Source organism: Hylobates moloch, unplaced genomic scaffold (genome assembly GCF_009828535.3).
Source record: "Hylobates moloch isolate HMO894 unplaced genomic scaffold, HMol_V3 SCAFFOLD_14, whole genome shotgun sequence".
NCBI lineage: Eukaryota > Metazoa > Chordata > Mammalia > Primates > Hylobatidae > Hylobates > Hylobates moloch.
The window spans coordinates 97,909,757-97,931,030 of NW_026652289.1; the positions used below are offsets into that span (position 1 = coordinate 97,909,757).

Below are 21,274 nucleotides of genomic sequence, written 5' to 3' on the forward strand. Positions count from 1 at the left end.
GAGATGGGGTTTCACCGTGTTAGCCAGGATGGTCTCAATCTCCTGACCTCGTGATCCACCCGTCTTGGCCTCCCAAAGTGCTGGGATTACAGGTGTGAGCCACCGTGCCTGGCCAATAAATTTTTTTAAGACTCAGAGGGCACTTTGGTGTCTTACAGCCATGATTTTTATAGCTATTTGAAATGGTGTTGATAACATTTGGTTAAATTGGCTACTCAAACTCTCCCACCCTTGTACGCACTTAGAACTGATTGTTCCAACTCCCTGGTTATTCTGATTTGAAAAGGAAGCTCCAAGAGGCTGGTGGGTTACTCAAGTTGGTGGCAGCACAACTCTTCCTAGCTGGTGCTTTGCCCCTGCAGCTGAAGTTCCCTGTTGCTCTCATCCCCTCTGCCTTCACCTTCCACATTGCTGCTTCTCACTGGCTCACACTCACCCCTGGGTCCCTCGCTCCTCCTCCTCCTCCCAAACAGTTCCCTCTAGTTCCGCTATTCACCTGAAAACCTCTTCATAGTCCCTTACCATGTGAATTCAGATTTTTCATCACTGTGTCCATCATGAGAGTCTCCATCATCCAGGAGGTAATAAAACATAGCCATTAGCACTGAAATCCCTGGGGCTAACTGCCTGGATTTAAATCCTGGCTTTACCACATCCTAGCTCTATTGAAAGGGCAAGTTGGTTACTGTAGGCAATTTAGCGCACCTCACTGTCTCATTTTCCCTAACTGTGAAATAAGACTAACAAAAGCACCTGCTATATGGGATTGGTGTGAGGATTAATGAGTAGATAAAGATAAGGTGCACAGAATGGTCCCTGACATTTAGTCCCTATTCAATTAATTTTAACAATTCTGGTTATTCTTTTCTCAGAACAATTGAGAAACTCACTCCAAAACCCATTACTGAATTTGGGCTAAACCACTTGAGTTCAAATCCTGGGAATTCACCTCTTGGAACATCAGTTTCGACATGGGATCTTGGTGGCAACTAAAGTAAATGAGGTTGTTTGTATGTTTGACAATAATAAGGACTCAAATGGAGTTTTTATCATCGTCATCACCATTACTCTTAGTTCATGCACACACATTTTTTATTTGCAATCCTTAGGCTGTTTCTATCCCAGCTATTCCCACTTCAGCTTTACTCTGTGGCTGAGACCCTGGGAAACCCAGTTCCTTATCTCAACAGCCAGGACCCCTGCATCACAGCCCTCAGCAATTACCAGCTGTGATTTGAAGCTAGGGAGATCCTCATGCAGCTACTGGAAAGACGAATCCTCCTTCTTACCACTGTAACTCCATCAGCAGATATGTACACGGGCATTACAAACAATAACTCTGAGAACCTGTTACTGTCAAACCTGGAGATTTAATTCTATGGTATCACTCCAAAAAATGAGTCCAGACAATACTACCTGCCTACAGAGCAGTGTTTTCTAAGCTCACTGAATGTATCAAATTCATGTCTTCATCCTACCACAATGCCTTCATTACTTGGTAACTGCAAGAGAGACTAAGGACTCTTATATTTAGTGCACACTGGTGATGTTTGAATAAGGGGAAGAAAGTCTGACTTTATGCCCTGGATAAAAGGCAGGTAAGGACAGGCAGACCAGCTTTTTCCAGTTTCCAATTATTCTATTCATATTTCACTGGCTTCTAGGCATTTCTCCCTTTTAAGATACAGAAACATCTATGGTTGTTTAAATAAGAATTATTGGTAAAAAACCTATAAGTTTATGCCTTCACGTTTTGAGAAACAAAGCAAGGTAACTTCCCAGGAGATTAGTTATTTTTTAATTGTTGTACTCTTTCCTCATGGTTATACATAACATTGAAATTTTCAGGAAGAAGCCCCTAAAGGGCACAACTGATCATTGGCTTTCAGGGCAAACTTTGTAAAAATGCATTCAAAGCTAAGGAGGAAAGAGCAGACCCTGTAAAAAATACTAATATGCTTTTCTGAGTAAGCCCCAATACTGTTTTTCAGGAACCTATTGCTGCCCACAAATAATTTTAGAAATAGTCATTGATGCATGCCATAATTATAAAGTTTGCTTGTGTCCCAGTGGCACTTGGGGTTCTAATTTTTGGCTGACAGTTTCTTAATCAAGTTTTCACAACAAAACCTCACAGATATGTTAAAGGGACAATCACTGAACTATAGGATTTCCAACAGCTATGCTGACTAATTAAGCAAACCATCATTCTGTTAAAAGTAGCATGCTTCCTTGGTTGACACATCAATAATTCAAAACTCTTCCACTCTCCATGAAATACGTTTATGGATAATTAACTGATGACAAAGTCCAAAGTCTTAGGGAAAAAAAAAACACTTTGGATAATACTGCTGAAATAAAATAACTGCTTAAATTTTCAGGCTTCCTAGAGTGTCAAAGGTATGATTCAGTCAAGTAATAAGCTCACAATTATATTCTCAACTCTCTACCAAAAGCATAATTATATTTGTTTTAACAAGACAATTTATTCATAAGAATAGCTAAATACATCTGAAAATGATACCAATATATGATTAAAGAAACAGAATATAAAACATCTCATAAAGTTTAAAAATTGGAGTAGATACATAAAAATGTTAACAATGTTTTGTCACACCATTTATCACAAGGGTCAGTGAAAAAATGTGTGGTGTGTGTGTGTATGTGCTTGTACATATATATACACACACACACACAAATGCAGAGAGAGACAGAGAGAGAATGAGAAAGAAAGTAAATAAATATAGCAAAATGTTAGCAATTGGTGAATCTAGGTAAAGCATAGGTGAATAATTACTGCACTACTCTTGCAACTTTTCCAATTATTTGAAAATTTCCCAGTCAAAATAGGTAAATACATACAACAAAGTAAAAAAATCTCAGTGAATATTTACTGCGGTGAAATTAGGAATTTTAATTTCTCCTTTCTTTTCAACATTTATAATTTTCCTATAATAAATACGTATTGTTTCATTATACACTTAAAATACAGACTTAAACATAGCAGATTTTTAAAGACAAAGTTTTCTCTTTGGTAGCCATTGACAATTAAACTTGATTTTCTCATTAACAACTTGATGGGATGCTTCAATTCAATTTTTTCAAGCCTGATTCTGTGACAGACAAAGCAACACTTATCCAAGAAACTGAGTGAAACAGCTTTGAGGCAGTCACTCTTTTCTTGCATTACCTTATTTTCCTGCACAGAAGTAGAGCACAGTAAATGAGGATAAATGGTCTCTTTAAGCACTCTTCCATCAGCAGGGTATATGCTTTTTGAAAGCCCACTGCGTGGCAAAAATAAAAAGCAAAGTTTAGAACTTTGAGGTTCTTTATTCGTTTTTTTCCCCCTCCCACTTTCAAAAGCCGGATGGTACCGTTCAAGTTTCTAAACTCTAGTTAGAAATTGTTGGGTTAATAATTACAAGTGACTTTTTGAAAACCCAGCACCAGCTGTACAAGTTATACATGGTTAATCTCATTCCTCCATCCCCTGCTGTTTTGTACAAAGGCTGAAGCCTACCAAGCCCAGAGTAAATCTTCTAGTGCCAAAGTTGTTTTGTTCTGGTTTTTGATCATGGGCAGCATGCAGGGATTTTTCCATAATAAACCTCCCAAAGTTCATTTTCTACCTGAATGTTTTGTATGCCGCTCCCATCTGAGCCCACCTGTTCAGCAGCTGATAGATGTAACTGTGACCATCTTCTGTCCAGATGAGGATTCTGTGAGCAGCAATCACTTCTCCACCAGCAAAGAACTGCCCGTTTCTACTAACTTCAGTCAGCAGAAGGGAAAAATCACAATAATCATAAACCTAAAATATGAAGTTGATGCATATTATCAAAGGCTTAAATCTAGTCTGCCAATAAGATGAATATAAATTATGATAGTAATAATATAACAACATAGTAAGCGTTAATAACAGATCATACTGTACTCATATATTAAGATAATATTTTACCATGACTTATTGACTTATATTTATCTTAGGGTAGGTTTCAGGGGATAAAGTTTATCTGGTTATATCATTCCAGAGTGTGTACACTAAACATAGAAGCCCCAAATCCCAAAATTTCTAAGTAATTTTATTCTTTCCATAATGAGTACTCCAAGTTTTACACTTGAAAATGTATTACGCACATAAAAAATGTATATCACGTAAATCTTTTGTTAGACCATATACTTTTAAATCTTTGTTCAAAAATACATTATCATCATACAAGTAAGACTGTATAGTTTTGTTAACTGAGTCATTTATGCAAAACTTTAAAGAAAAATAAATGTTATGAAATGATGGCAACTTAGCTTTTCTTTCTTCTTGGAAATGTCAGTGAACATATTCACAAGAAAATAATGTTTGTCCCTCTTAAAACAAATGTAGTGACAAAGTAGAAAAAGCAAAACATCTAAAAATATAATCAAACTATGTAGGTGAAAAGTATATTTTTAGTTCTAAAGTGTAGACACCAAATTCTGAAAATAATTTAGAGCTAAATATTCATTGTTATTATGGTTTGCTATTAATACAATTTGGATATACTACTACATATATAATATCTTGGGATACAAAACTGTTGCATATACCATGATATTAAATATGTAGTAGCATATCCTAATTTTATTAATTAGAGAGTTAAAAACTGATATGTCAGGCCGGGTGCAGTGGCTCACACCTGTAATCCCAGCACTTTGGGAGGCTGAGGTGGGCAGATCACAAGGTCAAGAGTTCGAGACCAGCCTGACCAACATGGTGAAACCCGGTCTCTCCTAAAAATACAAAAATCAGCCAGACATAGTGGCATGCACCTATAATCCCAGCTACTCAGGAGGCTGAGGCAGGAGAACTGCTTGAACCCGGGAGGCAGAGGTTGCAGTGAGCTGAGATGGTGCTGCTGCACTCCTCCAGCATGGGCAACAGAGTGAGACTGTCTCAAAAAAAAAAAAAAAAACTGTTATGTCAGTCATAAAAGACACATCATTCCATGTTCTGGTAATACTATCACAGAGAATTTGTGTCATATTTAAATCATATTCTTATTTTTGTACAAAACAAAAAAAAATTACACTTGTACATCACTGGTATTTATTATGTTATTTTACAATACCTTCCAACATTTAGAAAATACCACCAATAGAAGTCTCTCAGTATATGTGCAAAATCGAATTGTCTGGCAGTTCAAGGACTCAAGAAACTTGGATTCTTTTTCATAGACATCTTGCTTTTCCTTCAAAAGGAAAAAAAATCTTTTAGTACTAGTTCCAGGTAATTCATACACAGCCATGAGGAGACCTGCTTCCCGTACATCTCAAGTAGATCACACCATTATAAAATGAAAAGTATTTGAGTTTCTTCCTTTTGAGTGTTTTGAACTAAGAAGTTACTTTGCGATAGAAGCTGTGTACCTGGGTGATGAAATAATCTGTACACCCAACCCCCACAACACTTAATTTACCTGTATAACAAACCTGCGTATGTACTCCTAAAAGTCTTTAAAAAAAAATTAAAGAAATACAGGATGTATTTCTTGAAAAAAAATAAAAGCTGTAATCAGGAAATCCACTTAGATTCAAGGGCTCATTACATGCAACCATTCAACAAACATTCTGTGGGAACTACGGCTGGATGCTGAGAATGTCAAGATGAGAATAAGCTACAGACTATTAGATATGGTAGAAAGGTCAAACAAAAAAATCCAAAATGATGACTAAAAAAACCTATGGTATTTTATTTTATTTTATTTTATTTTTTCCTTGACACAGAGTCTTGCTGTGTCACCAAGGATGGAGTGCAGTGGCAGGATCTTGGCTCACTGCAACCCCCACCTCCCAGGTTCAAACGATTCTCCTGCCTCAGCCTCCTGAGTAGCTAGGATTACAGGTGTATGCCACCACTCCCAGCATTTTTTTTTTTTTTTTTTTTTTGTATTTTTAGTAGAGATGAGGTTTCACCATGTTGGACAGGCTAGTCTTGAACTCCTGACCTCTGGTGATCTGCCTGCCTTGGCCTCCCAAAGTGCTATGATTACAGGCGTGAGCCACTGTGCCTGGCCTAGTATTTTGATTGCTAAAAACGAAACAAAACAAAAAACAAACAAACAAAAAAAAACAAAGTGCCAACACACAGCACATAGAATACTACGTTCTCAATAAGTTTGTGATAACACTGGATGTGTATTTCTTGGGCTCAGCATACCATCACAATTCCTAGGCTTCCTCAAGCAATAAATTCCTAAAATGACCCCAGAACTCCTTGGGGAAGCCTAAATAATTCTGTCATCAATACACATAGTATGGCTGTTCTTTCATCCATCATCTCAACTTGTAGCCTGATGCCAGTGAACAGGTGAATATACTGGACTCCCCAGGGACATGCCCCTCAGGTTTTGAGAGTCATGTGCTTGCCACTGTTCACACATACTCAGAAAAAAGGGGGATTTCCTCTGTAAGGAACAGAGATGTTCTGCTATTTTTTAAAAGATTAAAAATGTAATCTTTCTCTCTCTTTCTCTCTGTGTGTGTGTGTGTAAATGAAAACATTTGTATATACATGGAGAAAAGGTTGGAAGGATACAAGCCAAGTGTACCAATGCTCACCCCTGGGAAGATGGATGGGGGAAATATATGGATGTAGAATTTATACACTTCTATGTTATTTGAACTTTTGACAATAAGCATGTCATAGCCTTAAAATTTATAAATTTCAATGAATATGCTTGAAATTGCAGGGAAAAAAGAGTAGGGTTCCCAAGCCAACCTGAATGCTGTTGATAGATGAGGAAAGATCCCATACTTTGAGCTCACCAGCTACTGATACCACCAAGAGAGAATCTTCTGTGAAAATAATAAAAGTCATATATAAGCTTACCATGGATATCATTGGGTAGGTAAAAATCATTTCATAGTCATTTAAGAATTATGCAGGGCTGTGTAGATGGAAAATTTTCAGCTTTGGAGTTACTTTTTAACTAGAAAAAATAAACATTTTACATCGTGCTCCAAATCTGTTTTAAAATTTCAAAGTGATTCCTAGGTATAAGAAGAACACCACTAGAAGCAGAACCACATTGCAAATCATCATAAAATGAAGCCTTCCTATTTCGAAGTAAGTGAGGAGCCAACCTCCACTTCCCTTTGCAGTCACTCATTACAGAAACTGAATTATCAATACTATATCTAGAAGATACAGCAGGGCAAAATTCCAGGAGTCCTGCTAATCCGCAACAAAACCTGCTTGTCACTCTTAAAATGTAACAAGCAGAACTTGGTTATAAAAACACAGATTCTCCTCTTTCCCCCTCATCTTAACCTTTTGCTGACTTTCCAATGTTTTGAACCACTGGCATGGGTGTTCTTAGTTTTTCTTGATCAGGCGTATTACAGACACATCCTCATTTATAGGTAAACATGAAGAAGCATTCTTTCTGAATTTCTGCCCAATAATTTGACAAATAATTCAAAAGTAGATATTTTTATATGCAATCTCTTTACTGTCAGATAATATCCAACTATTACCTTGAATTCTCATGGAGTGAACAATGCACATGCAGTTGATCCAGTCGGGAAACTGAGATGATCTAAAACTGTGAACAACAGCCAAAGTTTTGGCGTCAATTATAAGGACATCTTGATATTCTCCACAACAAAGAAGCCAGCCTTCTCCTGTCATCCGGAATGAGCAGTGGTAATACTATGTATATGGAAATCAAAGCAAACATTTAATTATCACTAGAAATTAACATAATTTGGCTACATTGAAGATTTCGCTAGACTTTAGTTTTAGCATATGATCAATTAAGGTACTGAACTGAGCAGCAACTAAAATTTCTCTTAGTTCATTTATTCCAAACTCCTATTGGCACTTTAGTCTCATTTGCATCTCATGATTTTTCTAGAGAAAGAGAGATCCCTTGGAAGTAGTAATTTTATTCTAAATCATGGAAAGCTCACAATTATATTATTTCTGGAGTAAAACTTGGAACTAAACAACAACGACAGGGCCAGGCACAGTGGTTCATGCCTATAATCCCAGTGCTTTGGGAGGCTATGGTGGGAAGACCACTTGAGGCCAGGAATTTGAGGTTACTGTTAGCACCACTGCACTTCAGCCTGGGTGACAGAGCGAGACCCTGTCTCTTAAAGAAAAAAAACTTAATAGTAAAAACAAAACCCAGGTACCTTACCATAGCAACAATACTGTATATTAAAAAGAAAAAAAGTATTTGAAGGGCATTTGAGGATTATTATGCCAAATAAGTTTTGGAAATCTTTTATTAAAGATCAAGTAATGCATTCTACTTTTAACCAGCTCTCTCTGTGCAGGGTTTTATTTCCAGAAAAAAATAGAAGAGAGTTTGTGAATGTTGCAATGCACATCATCAACACTAAAAGTGTAAAATATTTTAAAACATGGTCAGCACCATTGGAATCATGCAACCACACTACATATGCTTGGAAACCATCTACTAAAAGCCAAGATTTGCTTTAAAGATTGGGAAGTGATTATAAAAGTTATATATATAGAAATTAAGAACCTATCCACTAAAACATAGGGTTTAAAATTGGAAACGAGGGAGAAAAAAACTGTTTGTGCTTTATAAGACAGCACATCATTAAAACTGAATTTTTACACATGTACAAGTATGTGTATGTTTTGTAGCACTAAGGCAATATATGGAAATTGTCTTTCAAATCCGTTAGAAAGATACAAAAATGAAAGAATCGGGGAAAATCTGCTTGAATAATACCTTTTGGGAAAGCAAAATGCCAAAATAGCAGATGATTACTGGTGATATTTGACCCTCGGGACAAAATAAAAATTCAAGCAAAGAATATTCTCCAAAGATGTTTCTTTAGAAGTGTATTTGCAAATGCCCTAAACAAGTTGCAGAATCTAGAAATGTCCTGAAGGAAGTGAGGGTACTTACACAGATTGCAGTGTGCCTGTAAGGAAGTGTAGCCTTCTCCACGCACTGTCCATTGGTGACATTCCAAACACACATCTCCCTAGCAGAGATAACTTTGTATTATTCTCTGTCATTTCCACTCAATTGGCTGGAATAATTTTTGTGCCGCCAAGTTTTTGTTTAGTGCTGCACTTAAGTGAAGCCTGATCATTTATGTGGCTTTTTGTTACAGATTACTGGGCAAGAAAATGTTGTGGTCATTAGCAGAGATGACATACTGTATCTGTATCTTTTTGTTTGGGTAATTACACCCTGCTGCCAGCCTGCAAACCTTACTTTAGAGACAACCCGGCCTACAACAAATTGTGGGGATACAGCTATCACAGCCTGTTACACAGTACACAGTATACAATCTTTCAGTGGAAACTGTAACCTCTTGAAAATGCTTTATTTCACTGAACTTAAACTACATATTCTGAAAATCACAATGCATCAAGTGCTGCATCTTCTGAGGCCAACGTATCATTTTTGTAAAAACAAACAGTGCCACCAAGAGGCTACATTTGGTCTATCATTGATAACAGTTTATCTCTGCTTCTCCTGATTTGAAATCGTAAAATCATCCTTGCCACTTAATATTTAGAAAAATATTATTATTTTGAAAACTCTTACTTCGTTTATATATTATAAAGACATAGTTTTAAAATACAGTTACAAAGTACAGCCAGCCTAGGGTAGTTTATATGACTTCACAAAAATCAGAATGGCTGTTTCAGAATTGTTTGGTAATATTCTTCAGTCTTGAGAGTTTTAACACATAAGCAAAATTTTCCATGCAAGAAAAACAAAAGTTTTATAGGCCTTAAAGGAGATACTGCTATTATATTAAGAAACAAAATATATAGACTAATAATGTCAACAACTGTATGCATTTGGTGATTTGCAGGCTTTTTTGTTTTTCTAACCAAACATGGGAACTCAATCTTCTAAATAAGCGGTTCTTAAAATGGGGCAATTTTGCTACCCCTTATCCCCCCTACATTCCAAGGACACTTGGTAATATTTGGAGATATTTTTGGTTGTTGGAACTAGGAACACGCTACTGGCATCTAGTGGGGAGAGGCAAGGGATGCTGCCAAATATCCTACAATGCATAGAACAGTACCCCACAACAAAGAACTATCTGTTCCTAAATGCCATTAGTACTGAGGTTGAGAAATAATATTCTAGAAATAGATACGAAATATTCATAGTATTTTCCCTCTGTTTATATCCAACCTCATTCCAAAAAGATTTGAGGTAACCTGAAAAGACATACAATTCTATAAAATAGGAAGAAAAAATCTCTCTGTGTCTGTGTGTATGTACTAAAAAATAAGATTGGGAGGAAGGTAGATATTGAAATAATATATCTCAAAGGTAAACAAACTAATAATGCATCTATGAAATAAATATATTGCAAAGGTAAAGTAATTGAACCTTAAGCCGTCAACATTATAAAATTTTAGCTCTTTAAGGGATTTGAGCTTATTAACAAGGTTTTTGACTCTAGCTATGCATCAACAACCACCTGATACTAATCCAAACATTATCTCCAGAGATTCTAATTCCATGACTCTGTGTTGGGATCCTGGCACGTGTGGTTTTGAAAAGCACCTGGTCAGTTGACTTGTTTCTAGCCCACTTCTAAACCAGTAGCTCTAAATTCTAGCTATACCTTAGACTTATTTGAGAACTTTTAAAAAATACTGATGGCTGACCATGCAGATATCAAATCCGGCCAATTAATTCACATTTTCCAGGATTGGAACCTGGACACCAGTAAAAGTTCCTTTAAAAATATTAATATATTTAAACCATCTTGGATCCCATTGCTTTCCCTATTTGTTTGCTTATCATTTTATTTTCTATATTAAATCTGAAAATAAAATGAAAATATATCACAAAGCAAAAATTTGCTCTTTGCCTATCAGTTTTGTTTAATAAAAGAAAGTAAATTTCTGGTGTATGAAATGGAACACTGACATCTTACCTGGAACCATATAAGTTATATATGTAAAAATAAGACATGAAATTGAACTATTAATAAACATATTCTTTTCATTTTCTGAAGCTGTCACCTAAGTTTGTACATAGCTAAAATCACCTTCTATTAGAAAAAAATTAAATTTAAGAATGTTTAAAACCTTAATAAATTTTAAGAATTTTAAAAATCTTAACAATTTTAAAAAATTTTAAAATTGTTAAGATTTTAAAAAATTTTTAAAAACTTAAGATTTTAAAAAATTTTAAAAACTTAAGATTTTAAAAAATTTTAAAAATCTTAAGAATTTTTAAAAGCTTAAAAATTCTTAAATTTTTATTTCAATGAAAAGAAAACAACAGATGAAAATGTCTACAACATATAACATTAGAAAATTGTTATATTCTCACTACAAATTCCTTGAAAAGGGGCATTTTGGGTCATATTCAACTTTACATCCCCACCTCAGCACCTCAATAAAAATTTATTCCATGGATAAATGTATCAGCTACCATTCTTCCATACATTTTCTATCTTTTGGAAATATATTATTTTCTCTTGACCTCATTCTTATTTTTCATATTGGTGTGCCTATAACACTATTGTTTCGTTCAAACTTTAATGAAGTGTATGGAAGGAGAGGAGATAAACATGAATGCTTGCTTTGCCATCTTGCATTGGAAGTCTATTACACTTTTCAAACTCTTTTCTCTTGTCTTTTATTATACTTTCATTTTTTCTTTGGCATTCTCAGCCTACTCTTCTTCCTCTGTCTGCTTCTTAAGTGCTGATTTTCATAGATATTTGTCTTATACTTTCTTACATCCTTATATTTCCCTCTCTTCCTGGGTAAGTTATCTATTCCCCTGGCTTCAGGTACTGTTATTATGCTGTTGGAAGCCCAGACTGGTTTACTTCAGCTCTGTATTTCTATATGCAACTAGCTTTTAGACATGTCCATCTGCATGACTTTCAGGAGATCACACCCTTTCATGTTCAAAATGAAGCATAGCATCTTCCCTCTTTGGTTCACCATCTCAATGAATGATATCATTACTAATAAATTTCCCATAATTCTTGACCCAACATTTTCTCCCACTGCCCCAAATGTGGGTACATGCTACTTCAAACATGGGCTCTGGGCAAGCAGTATCAGCATTGTCTAGGAATGCTTTGGAAATGCAAGTTACTAGACCCTAGCCCAGACCTACTAAATCCATATCTTCAGTAGTGGGGCCCAGAAATCTCTAATTAAACAAACTCTGCAGGTGATTCTGGTGCATGCTCAGGATTGAGAAGTGCTCACCTAGCAGCTTCCAAGCCCTGGTGCCCTACTTCTCTGGACTCACCTCTTGCCAGTGACTAATACTTTTTTTTAAATTTTTTTATTTTTTGTTTTTTTTATTATACTTTAAGTTTTAGGGTACATGTGCACAACGTGCAGGTTAGTTACATACGTGTACATGTGCCATGTTGGTGTGCTGCACCATGCCAAGGCTTTTTGCCTTAAAATTTAATTAACTATATATATAAAAAAATTAATACAGTTATACCAACCTTATTTTGATTAGTATACATATGATAATATGTAATTGGAATTACTATTTTATTCAGATTTATTCTACTAACTTATTTTGTGCTATTTGTCTCATTTTTTAAAAAACATTGTTTTCTTTGAATTAAACATTTTTTAATTGAAAGTTACATACTCTTTCTTTTATTTTTTATTTCTTTTGTCTATTATTTTTGTAGCTACTAAACAATACTTGAAATGTAAACATATAAATATAGCTTAAGGTCTAAAGTTAATCAACATCTTTATCCACCTCTGGAACACCAGAATGTGTGAGATCTTATTACTACATTATTATATGCTATTGTTGACCAGAATCACATATGTGTCAGTGGGTGTATATACATATCATTATGTCTTATAAAGTTCCTACAACTTTGCTGGGTTTTGTTCAATTTTCCTTCTTCCATCTCAAATCTTCCTTCTGAAATCACTGTTCTTCTTACTAAAGAATATCATTTAGAAATGTGTTATTATACTTATCGAGAGTCTGTTGGGATAGTGAGCACCTTTAGTTTTTGTTTGTCTGAAGGTTTATTATTTTGCCCCAATTTTTCAAAAGTGTTTTTGTTGGATATACAATTCCAAGCTGACAGATATTTTCTGTCCACTTTTTGAAGGGATTTCACTGCTGTCATTCCTGTTGGGATGTCAGCTCTCTGCTTAATTAACATTCCTTGGTAAATAATCTGCTTTTTCTCACTGTCTACCTAAAGGATCTTCTGTTTTTCTTTGGCATTCTGTTGTTTTAACATCAGATCTCCAATGGTTTATTTTCATTATCCTAGAATTTTCAGTGATTGCTGAATCTGAGGATGTATGCCTACAAATGAAATAATAATTTGGGAAAAATATTAAACACTGAGCCATAAAGCAACTCTGGGTCCCCTCTGGTCACCATGAAGGCAAAAATGCTAAGTCCATAGCCAATATCTGGGACTTCTCAAATCTAAAAATGCATTGTTGTTTGGAAAATAATGGGGCAAGCCTAGTAGGAGTAATAATTTCCAGTGAATAAAGTTAAGACTTGCTAAGTACACAGTAGCTGAAGTGTAGGTACTGCCTAAAAAGTATCTTATAGATACAGCATAAGTTTTAGAAACCTCAAAAGAACAAAGTTCTAGAAAATTCAAATCAACTTGGTGAAGGAGGACAGCTAGTAAGACTGAAACTAGACTCCCAGGCTCTTTAACAATATTTACAGGGCTCATACAGCTGAATTCATCTTTCATCAAAAATATATCCATTAACCCTGAGTTTCTCTTTTGGAGTTAGATCACTATGGGCAAAGACCCGAAGCTGAAACTCAGTAACTTTTCAGATCTTTTTCTCAGTTAGCTATTATGTATTTCTCAAGTTTTTCATGTGGCCCCAGAAAAAAATTCACCATCCCCAAAATTCTCTAGATTGGGAATAAATATCTCAGCATGTGTAGCAGACTTTGGGGCAGCCTGGTGAATGAAAGCTACAGGCAAAGGTTTAAAAAGGAATGTATTACGACATTTTACATTAGACTTATCCAAAGTTCAATCCCTCTAAATATTACAATTAATGATTTACTATAAGCTATAAAAATAGGTATCTCTTTGATATCTGTTCAACTAGCCAGCATATTAAACTATTCTGTTGATACAAACTGGACCTTGATTCCTCATTATTCTTTTGGTTTTCAGAATTCAGAAGCGTATAATTTCTCTTTGGATTAAAAACAAGAGAGCCTTATCTTGTTTCAACTAGCAACCCAATCCCTTATTCACAAATGCATATTGAATTGATATGACATTCCTGAGTATATTTTGGCAAATAACTCATCAGGAGCCTAGTTCATAGTATTTCTTCCATCAGTGGAGCTTCTTCCTACAGGTAAGTCCTATTTCATGAGGGCAAGCTTTGCTCCCATGAAACTGCACCCAAATCACTGGCTATGTTCCCTTTCCATCTCTCTGCCACCATTCTACTGATAATTGAGTCCTCTCCTCTGTGAGATTTATTTATTTTTTATTTTTATTTATTTATTTTATTTTATTATTATTATTATTATTTTTTGAGACTGTCACCCAGGCTGGAGTGCAGTGGCGCCATCTTAGCTCACTGCAACCTCTGCCTCCTGGGTTCAAGTAATTCTCCCTCCTCAGCCTCCTGAGTAGCTGGGATTACAGGCATGCACCACCATGCCCAGGCCAATTTTTCTATTTTTAATAGAGTCAGGGTTTCGTCGTGTTGGCCAGGCTGGTCTCAAACTCCTGACTCTGGTGATCTGCCTGCCTCAGCCTCCGAAAGTGCTGGGATTACAGGCATGAGCCACTGTGCCTGGCCTGTTAGTTTTATAATAGCATCAGACAAGGCTACAACATGAAGACTGTAACTATTAAATTGTTTTGTAAAACTATGAAAGCTTGGATGGGTTTGCTTAAGAGCTCAAAGTGTGTTACTACATGAGAGAAGATAAACACCTAGACTTTTTCATTGCTGATTCTACAATACTAGGCATTGGTCACTAACCTTCACCCAGTAAGAGTGCTACAAGTTCTGATACACATGTTGAGATGCTTATCTTGGTCCCAATCCAGCAACAAGAGTATTGAGTGAGGGTTCATAATACTGATTACATTCCTTGGGATCATCACACAAGTTATTCAGACTTTCAAGATCTAAATGTTCCTACCACACGTTGATCACAAAGGTTTCCTTCAGCCCTAAAATTGTATTCCATTGTAGTTTTTAAAAAAGGAAGGAAATGGAGAAGGGGACAAAGTTTACACACCATACCTACCCATTTTCAGCAGCACTAACAACGTAGGGCTGTTTAGAGAAGTCCCTTGCTCTTGCCAAACATGTTACTGAAGCTGAATGACCAAATAGGAGTTCTTTCGCTGAAATCTGAAAATAATGAGAGTGAGCTTTTAAATAATTGTAAACTGTTTGAAGAATAAAAACACCACAATATAGTATTCATAATTCTGATTAGGAAATTCTGTTGTTTTTGCTGTATACAAGTTTCAAGAAAACTGATATATGGAATATCAACATCACAGACTAATAAACTTCTGGGTAGAGGAATTGTGCTGTAGACATGTTTTGTTTGTTTTGGTTTGGTGTCCATCATGAAACCTCCACGACTGCCAGACCTGTCTTACAACAGCTAGGTTGTGAATACAAATAAGTCTGTGTTGATGCTTCCTCTGAACAAAATGTCCCTTCAATAATAGTAGCACATTAATGTGCAGAGTTCAGAATTCAAAATAACTTTACAAAATACTACAAGAGAAAATAGTACCCCTTTTTTTTTTTTTTTTTTGAGACGGAGTCTGGCTCTGTCACCCAGGCTGGAGTGCAGGGGCGCAATCTCGGCTCACTGCAAGCTCCGCCTCCCAGGTTCACGTCATTCTCCTGCCTCAGCCTCTCCGAGTAGCTGGGACTACAGGCGCCCGCCACCACGCCTGGCTAATTTTTGTGTGTGTGTGTGTGTGTGTGTGTGTTTTTAGTAGAGACGGGGTTTCACCGTGGTCTTGATCTCCTGACCTCGTGATCGGCCCGCCTCGGCCTCCCAAAGTGCTGGGATTATTACAAGCATGAGTCACCGCACCCAGCCAATATTACCCTTTTTGAAACCACCATAACACCCTATATGGTGACAGGAATGTAAATTGGTACAGCTATTTTTAAAAACAGTATGGAGGTTCCTCAATAAAAATAAAAATAGAACTTACACATGGCTCAGGATTCCCACTTCTAGGTATATATCCAAAGGGAATGAAACCAGTATCTCAGAGAGGTATCTGTACCCCCATGTTCACTGTAGCATCATTCACAGCAGCCAAAATATGGAAACAATCTAAGTGTCCATTAACGGATGCAGCGATAAATAAAATGTGCCACATACGGTCATCCCTCATTATCCATGGGGGACTGGTTCCAGGACACTGCTGCCCCACACCCCATGCCCCACCACATAGGTACCTAAATGCCAGGATGCTCAAGTCTGCAATATAAAAGTATTGGCATATAGCCTATGAACATCTTTCATATCCTTTAAATCAGCTCTAGATTACTTATAATACCTAATACAATATAAATGCTATGTAAATTGCTTTTATACTATATTTTTTTAGGGAATAATGACAAGGGAAAAAGTCTGTACATGTTTAGTACAGATGCAATCCTCTTTTCTTTTTCCAAGTTTTCAATCCACAGTTGGTTGAATCCACGATGCAGAAGCCATGGACATGAAGGGCTGACTGTATACACAACGGAATAGTATTCAGCCAAATAAATAAAAAAGAAAGAAATCCTGCCATTTGTGACAACATGGATGGACACAGAGGATATTATGCTAAATAAAATAATCCAGCCACAGAAAGGCAAATACTATATGATCTCACTTCTATGCAGAATCTAAAAGGCCAAACTCATAGAAACAGAATTAGTAGTTGCCAATGGCTGGGGGTGAGGGAAGAATGAAGTAATGTTGCTCAAAGGGTACAAACATTGAATTACACAAAAGATGTATAAGTTTTGGGATCTAATGTACACATGGTGACTATAATTAATACTATATGGTATACTTCAAATTTGCTGAGAGAGTAGGTCTTAAGAGCTCCTGCCACACACACAAAAAATGATTGAGGTTATAGATGCGTTAATTAATTTGATTGTTGTATTAGTCCATTCTCACACTGCTATAAAGAACTACCTGAGACTGAGTAATTCATGAAGAAAAGAGGTTTAACTGACTCACAGTTCCACAGACTTAACAGGAAGCATGACTGGGAGGCCTCAGGAAACTTACAGTCATGGTGGAAGGTGAAGGAGAAGCAAGCACATCTTATCATGGCAGAGCAGGAGAGAGAAAGAGTGACGGGGGATGTGCCACAAACTTTTAAACCATAGGATCTCGTGAGAACTCACTCACTATCATAAGAACAGCATGAGAAAATCACCCCCATGATCCAATCACCTCCCACTGGGTCCCTCCCACAACAAGTGGGGATTACAATTCAACATGAGATTTGGGTGGGGACACAGAGCCAAAACATATCATTTGTGGTAATCATTTCACAATGTATTCATATATCAAATCATCACTCTGTACACCTTAAACCTATATAATTTTACTAGTTAATTACAGCTCAATAAAGTTAATGTAAAAATGATTAAAATTCCATTAGTCACAGACTAAATATCAGACTAGTTACCATGGAGGAAATTTTAGGCATCAAGTTTCACTTCTAAATTATCTATATTAACTAAAATTCTAAAATTAAAACATCTTTCTTATTTATATAAAAAATAAGAAAAGATCAAGAAAATAAGAAAACAAGCCACAGACTGAGAGAAATATTTTCAAAAGTCATACCTGGTAAAGGACTATTATCCAAAATACACAAAGAACTCCTAAAATTCAACAATAAGAAAGTTAAAAACCTGATTAAAATATAGTCAAAAGATCTGAGCAGACACCTCACCAACGAAAACATACAGATGGCAAGTGAACATACAAAAAGATGCTCCATATTGTACGTCATAAGAGAAGTGCAAATTAAAAAACAATGAGAAACCACAGCACACCTATTAAAATGGCCAAAATCCAGAACACTGGCAACATCAAATGCTGGCCGGGATGTGGAGCAACAGGAATTCTCACTCACTGCCAGTGAGAATGCAAAACCAGACAGCCACTTTGGAAAAGAGTTCAGTAGTTTCATATAAAACTAAACATATTCTTACCATACAACACAGCAATCATGCTCATTGATATTTAACCCAAATAAGTTGAAAAGCTGTGTCCACACAAAAATCTGTACACAAATGTTTACAGTAGCTTTATCCATAATTGCCAAAATGTGACAGCAACCAAGATATCCTTCAAGTGGTGAACAGATAAATTATGGTACATCTATACAACGAAATACTACTCAGCGCTAAGAAGAAATGAGCTATCAAGCCATGAAAAGACATGGAAAAACCATTGATGTGTATTACTAAATGAAAGAAGCCAATCTGTAAAGGTCTTATGATTCCAACTATATGACATTGTGGAAAAGGCAAAACTTAGCAGACAATAAAAACATTAGTAGTTGTCAGGGGTTTGTGGGGAGCAGGAGATAAACAGATGGGGCACAGAGAATTTTTAAGGCAGTGAAACTATTCTGTATGATGCTATAATAATGGATACACCAGCTTGGCTAACAGGACGAACCTCATCTCTATTAAAAATATAAAAATTAGCCAGGAGTGGTAGTATGTGCCTTAATCCCAGCTACTTGGGAGGCTGGGGCAGTAGATTTGCTTGAACCTGGGAAGTGGAGGTTGCAGTGAGCGAAGATTGCACCACTGCACTACAGCCTGGGTGACAGAATGAGAGTCCATCTCAAGAAAAAAAAAAAAGATACATGTCATTATACATTTGTCAAATCCCATAGAATGTACAATAGCAAGAGTGAACCAATGCTTGATGATATGTAAGTTAATTGGTTGTAAAATATATATATATATATATATATATATACACTGCTCTAGTGTGAGATGTTAATGGTGAGGAAGACTGTGTGTACATGTGCGTTGGGAGTGGGGCAGGGCTGATCAGGTATGTACTGAAACTCCCAGTACCTTCCAGTCAATTTTGCTTTAAACCTAAAACTGCTTTCAAAAATAGTCTACTGAAATACTTTTTTAAAAATATTTATCTTCCTGCCTCAGATATACTAAAATTAACCTTTCTACATTAAAAACAAAATTTTAACTAAATGATTCTTCAAAATATCGATGGTGGCCAAGCATGGTTGTTCATGTTTATAATCCCAGCACTTTGGCAGGCAGAGGCAAGAGGATCACTTGAATCCAGAAATTCAAGACCAGCCTGGGCAACGCAGTGAGACCTCATCTCTACAGATAATTTTAAAAAATTAGCTGGGCATGGTGGCGCACATCTGTGATCCCAGCTACTCAGGAGGCTAAGGTGGAAGAATCACTTGAGCTCCGACAGTCGAGGCTGCAGCAAGCTGAGCTCATGCCACTGCACTCCAGCCTGGGCGACAGAGTGAGATCCCATCTCAAGAAAAACTAACACCCAATGTTTTTCTCCTTGAAAAATTTAAAAATATGACACTAAGGGCTAATTCCCCTACTATCTCATGTGTGAAAGAAGTAAATTCCTCATTATTTTATAAAACAAGATGATGAAAACTAAATTACAAAACAGAAAGCATGTAAGATCTCCTCAGATGGAGAAAGAGGTGTCAATAATAAACCAAACATTGCCCCGGTGCAGTCGGTGGCTCATGCCTGTAATCTCAGCACTTTGGGAGGCTGAGGCGGGTGGATCACTTGAGGTCAGATATTCCAGAGTAGCCCAGCCAACACATTGAAACCCCATCTCTATTAAAAATACAAACATTAGCTGGGTGTAGTGGATCTCATCACTGCATTCCAGCCTGGGCGACACAGTGAGACTCTGTCTAAAAAAATAAATTAATTAAAATAAAAAAGACCAAAAATTGAATTTGAATAGCTAGCAAATGTCTTGTGGGTAATAAAAATCTATTTTCCAAACGACTCAATATCTATTATGTTTTTTCCGAACTATACGAACATATGTAGATGGTAACTCAGCCATATTAATGAGGACAAATTATTTCATGACATAATTGTTCTCTGCCTTGGTATCATTTCTATCATAATCAGAAATATTTCCTTCTTAAAAGATCTGTTGTCAGACTAACCTTTTAGTGCTACAAGAAGTGTTTTGTGGTTGATTAGAATCCTGCACAATTCAAGTTCACTCTACCTTTTTCCTGAGAAGTCCAGAAGGTTCCACCTCAGAGAACAACATACTATCTTTCCCTCTCATCACACTCAGGGGTGCGTATTCCTGTGCATTTAATCCCTTTCCAGTCTATTAAAAGCCAAATTAAGCAATAAATGAGGAAACATCAAGGATATTCCCTCCTCCAGAGAAAATCTACCATGGAAAAAATATTGGAAAAGAACATCATGGCCTTTCATATGAAATCCTCATTCTACTACTAAATCCCCACAAGTATTTGAATAAGCTGTGACTGTTCACTAAAATTTCCTCATTTACCATATTGTAGAACTGCTGTGAAGAATAACAAAATTCAAAAATCCTACAATCACACTTAGTCATTGTCATGATGAAATCCACGACACCTTTCCTGTTGTCCATTAGCTCTACTTTTATGAAGCATTGGTTCCTCCTGACCACCACCCTCACCTCCAGGTACTTCCAACAGCACAATGGGAGACTGAAAAGAACACACAACTTGATGAATGTATTAGTCTGTTTTCACACCGCTGATAAAGACATAACTGAGAGCGGGCAATTTACAAAAGAAAGAAGTTTAACAGACTTACAGTTCCACATGGCTAGGGAGGCCTCCCAATCATGGTGGAAGGCAAGGAGGAGCAAGTCACATCTTACCTGGATGGCAGCAGGCAAAGAGAGAGATTGGGCAGGGGAAACTCCCCTTTTTAAAACCATCAGATCTTGTGAGACTAACTCACTTTCACGAGAATAGCATGGGAAAGACCAGCGTCATGATTCAATTATCTACCCCTGGGTTCTTCCCACAACATTTGGGAATTGCAGGAGATACAATTCAAGATGAAATCTGGGTGGGGACAGGGCCAAACCACATCAATGAACATCTACTGTATTCCAGACAAAAATGCAATCACAAAGCAGTGTTTAAATCCCCATTTCACAAGTGAGGAAATTGAAGCTCAAAGAATATAAGTCATTTGCCTGGTATCACA

At 36.5% G+C, this 21,274-nt stretch overlaps 1 protein-coding gene across 1 annotated transcript in view; it reads right to left on the minus strand.

The window, feature by feature from the left end:
• The window catches only part of WDR72 (WD repeat domain 72), a 214,669-nt gene that overhangs the window by 188,761 nt on the left and 4,634 nt on the right, over positions 1 to 21,274 (minus strand). Inside the window, exons 2-8 of the mRNA XM_058427210.1 lie at positions 15,273 to 15,379; positions 8,925 to 9,003; positions 7,513 to 7,687; positions 6,755 to 6,831; positions 5,106 to 5,225; positions 3,669 to 3,814; positions 3,191 to 3,287 (exon numbers count right to left, since the gene is read on the minus strand). Of these exons, the coding sequence (XP_058283193.1) occupies positions 3,191 to 3,287; positions 3,669 to 3,814; positions 5,106 to 5,225; positions 6,755 to 6,831; positions 7,513 to 7,687; positions 8,925 to 9,003; positions 15,273 to 15,379 (801 nt within the window). The remainder of the gene's footprint in view (positions 1 to 3,190; positions 3,288 to 3,668; positions 3,815 to 5,105; positions 5,226 to 6,754; positions 6,832 to 7,512; positions 7,688 to 8,924; positions 9,004 to 15,272; positions 15,380 to 21,274) is intronic.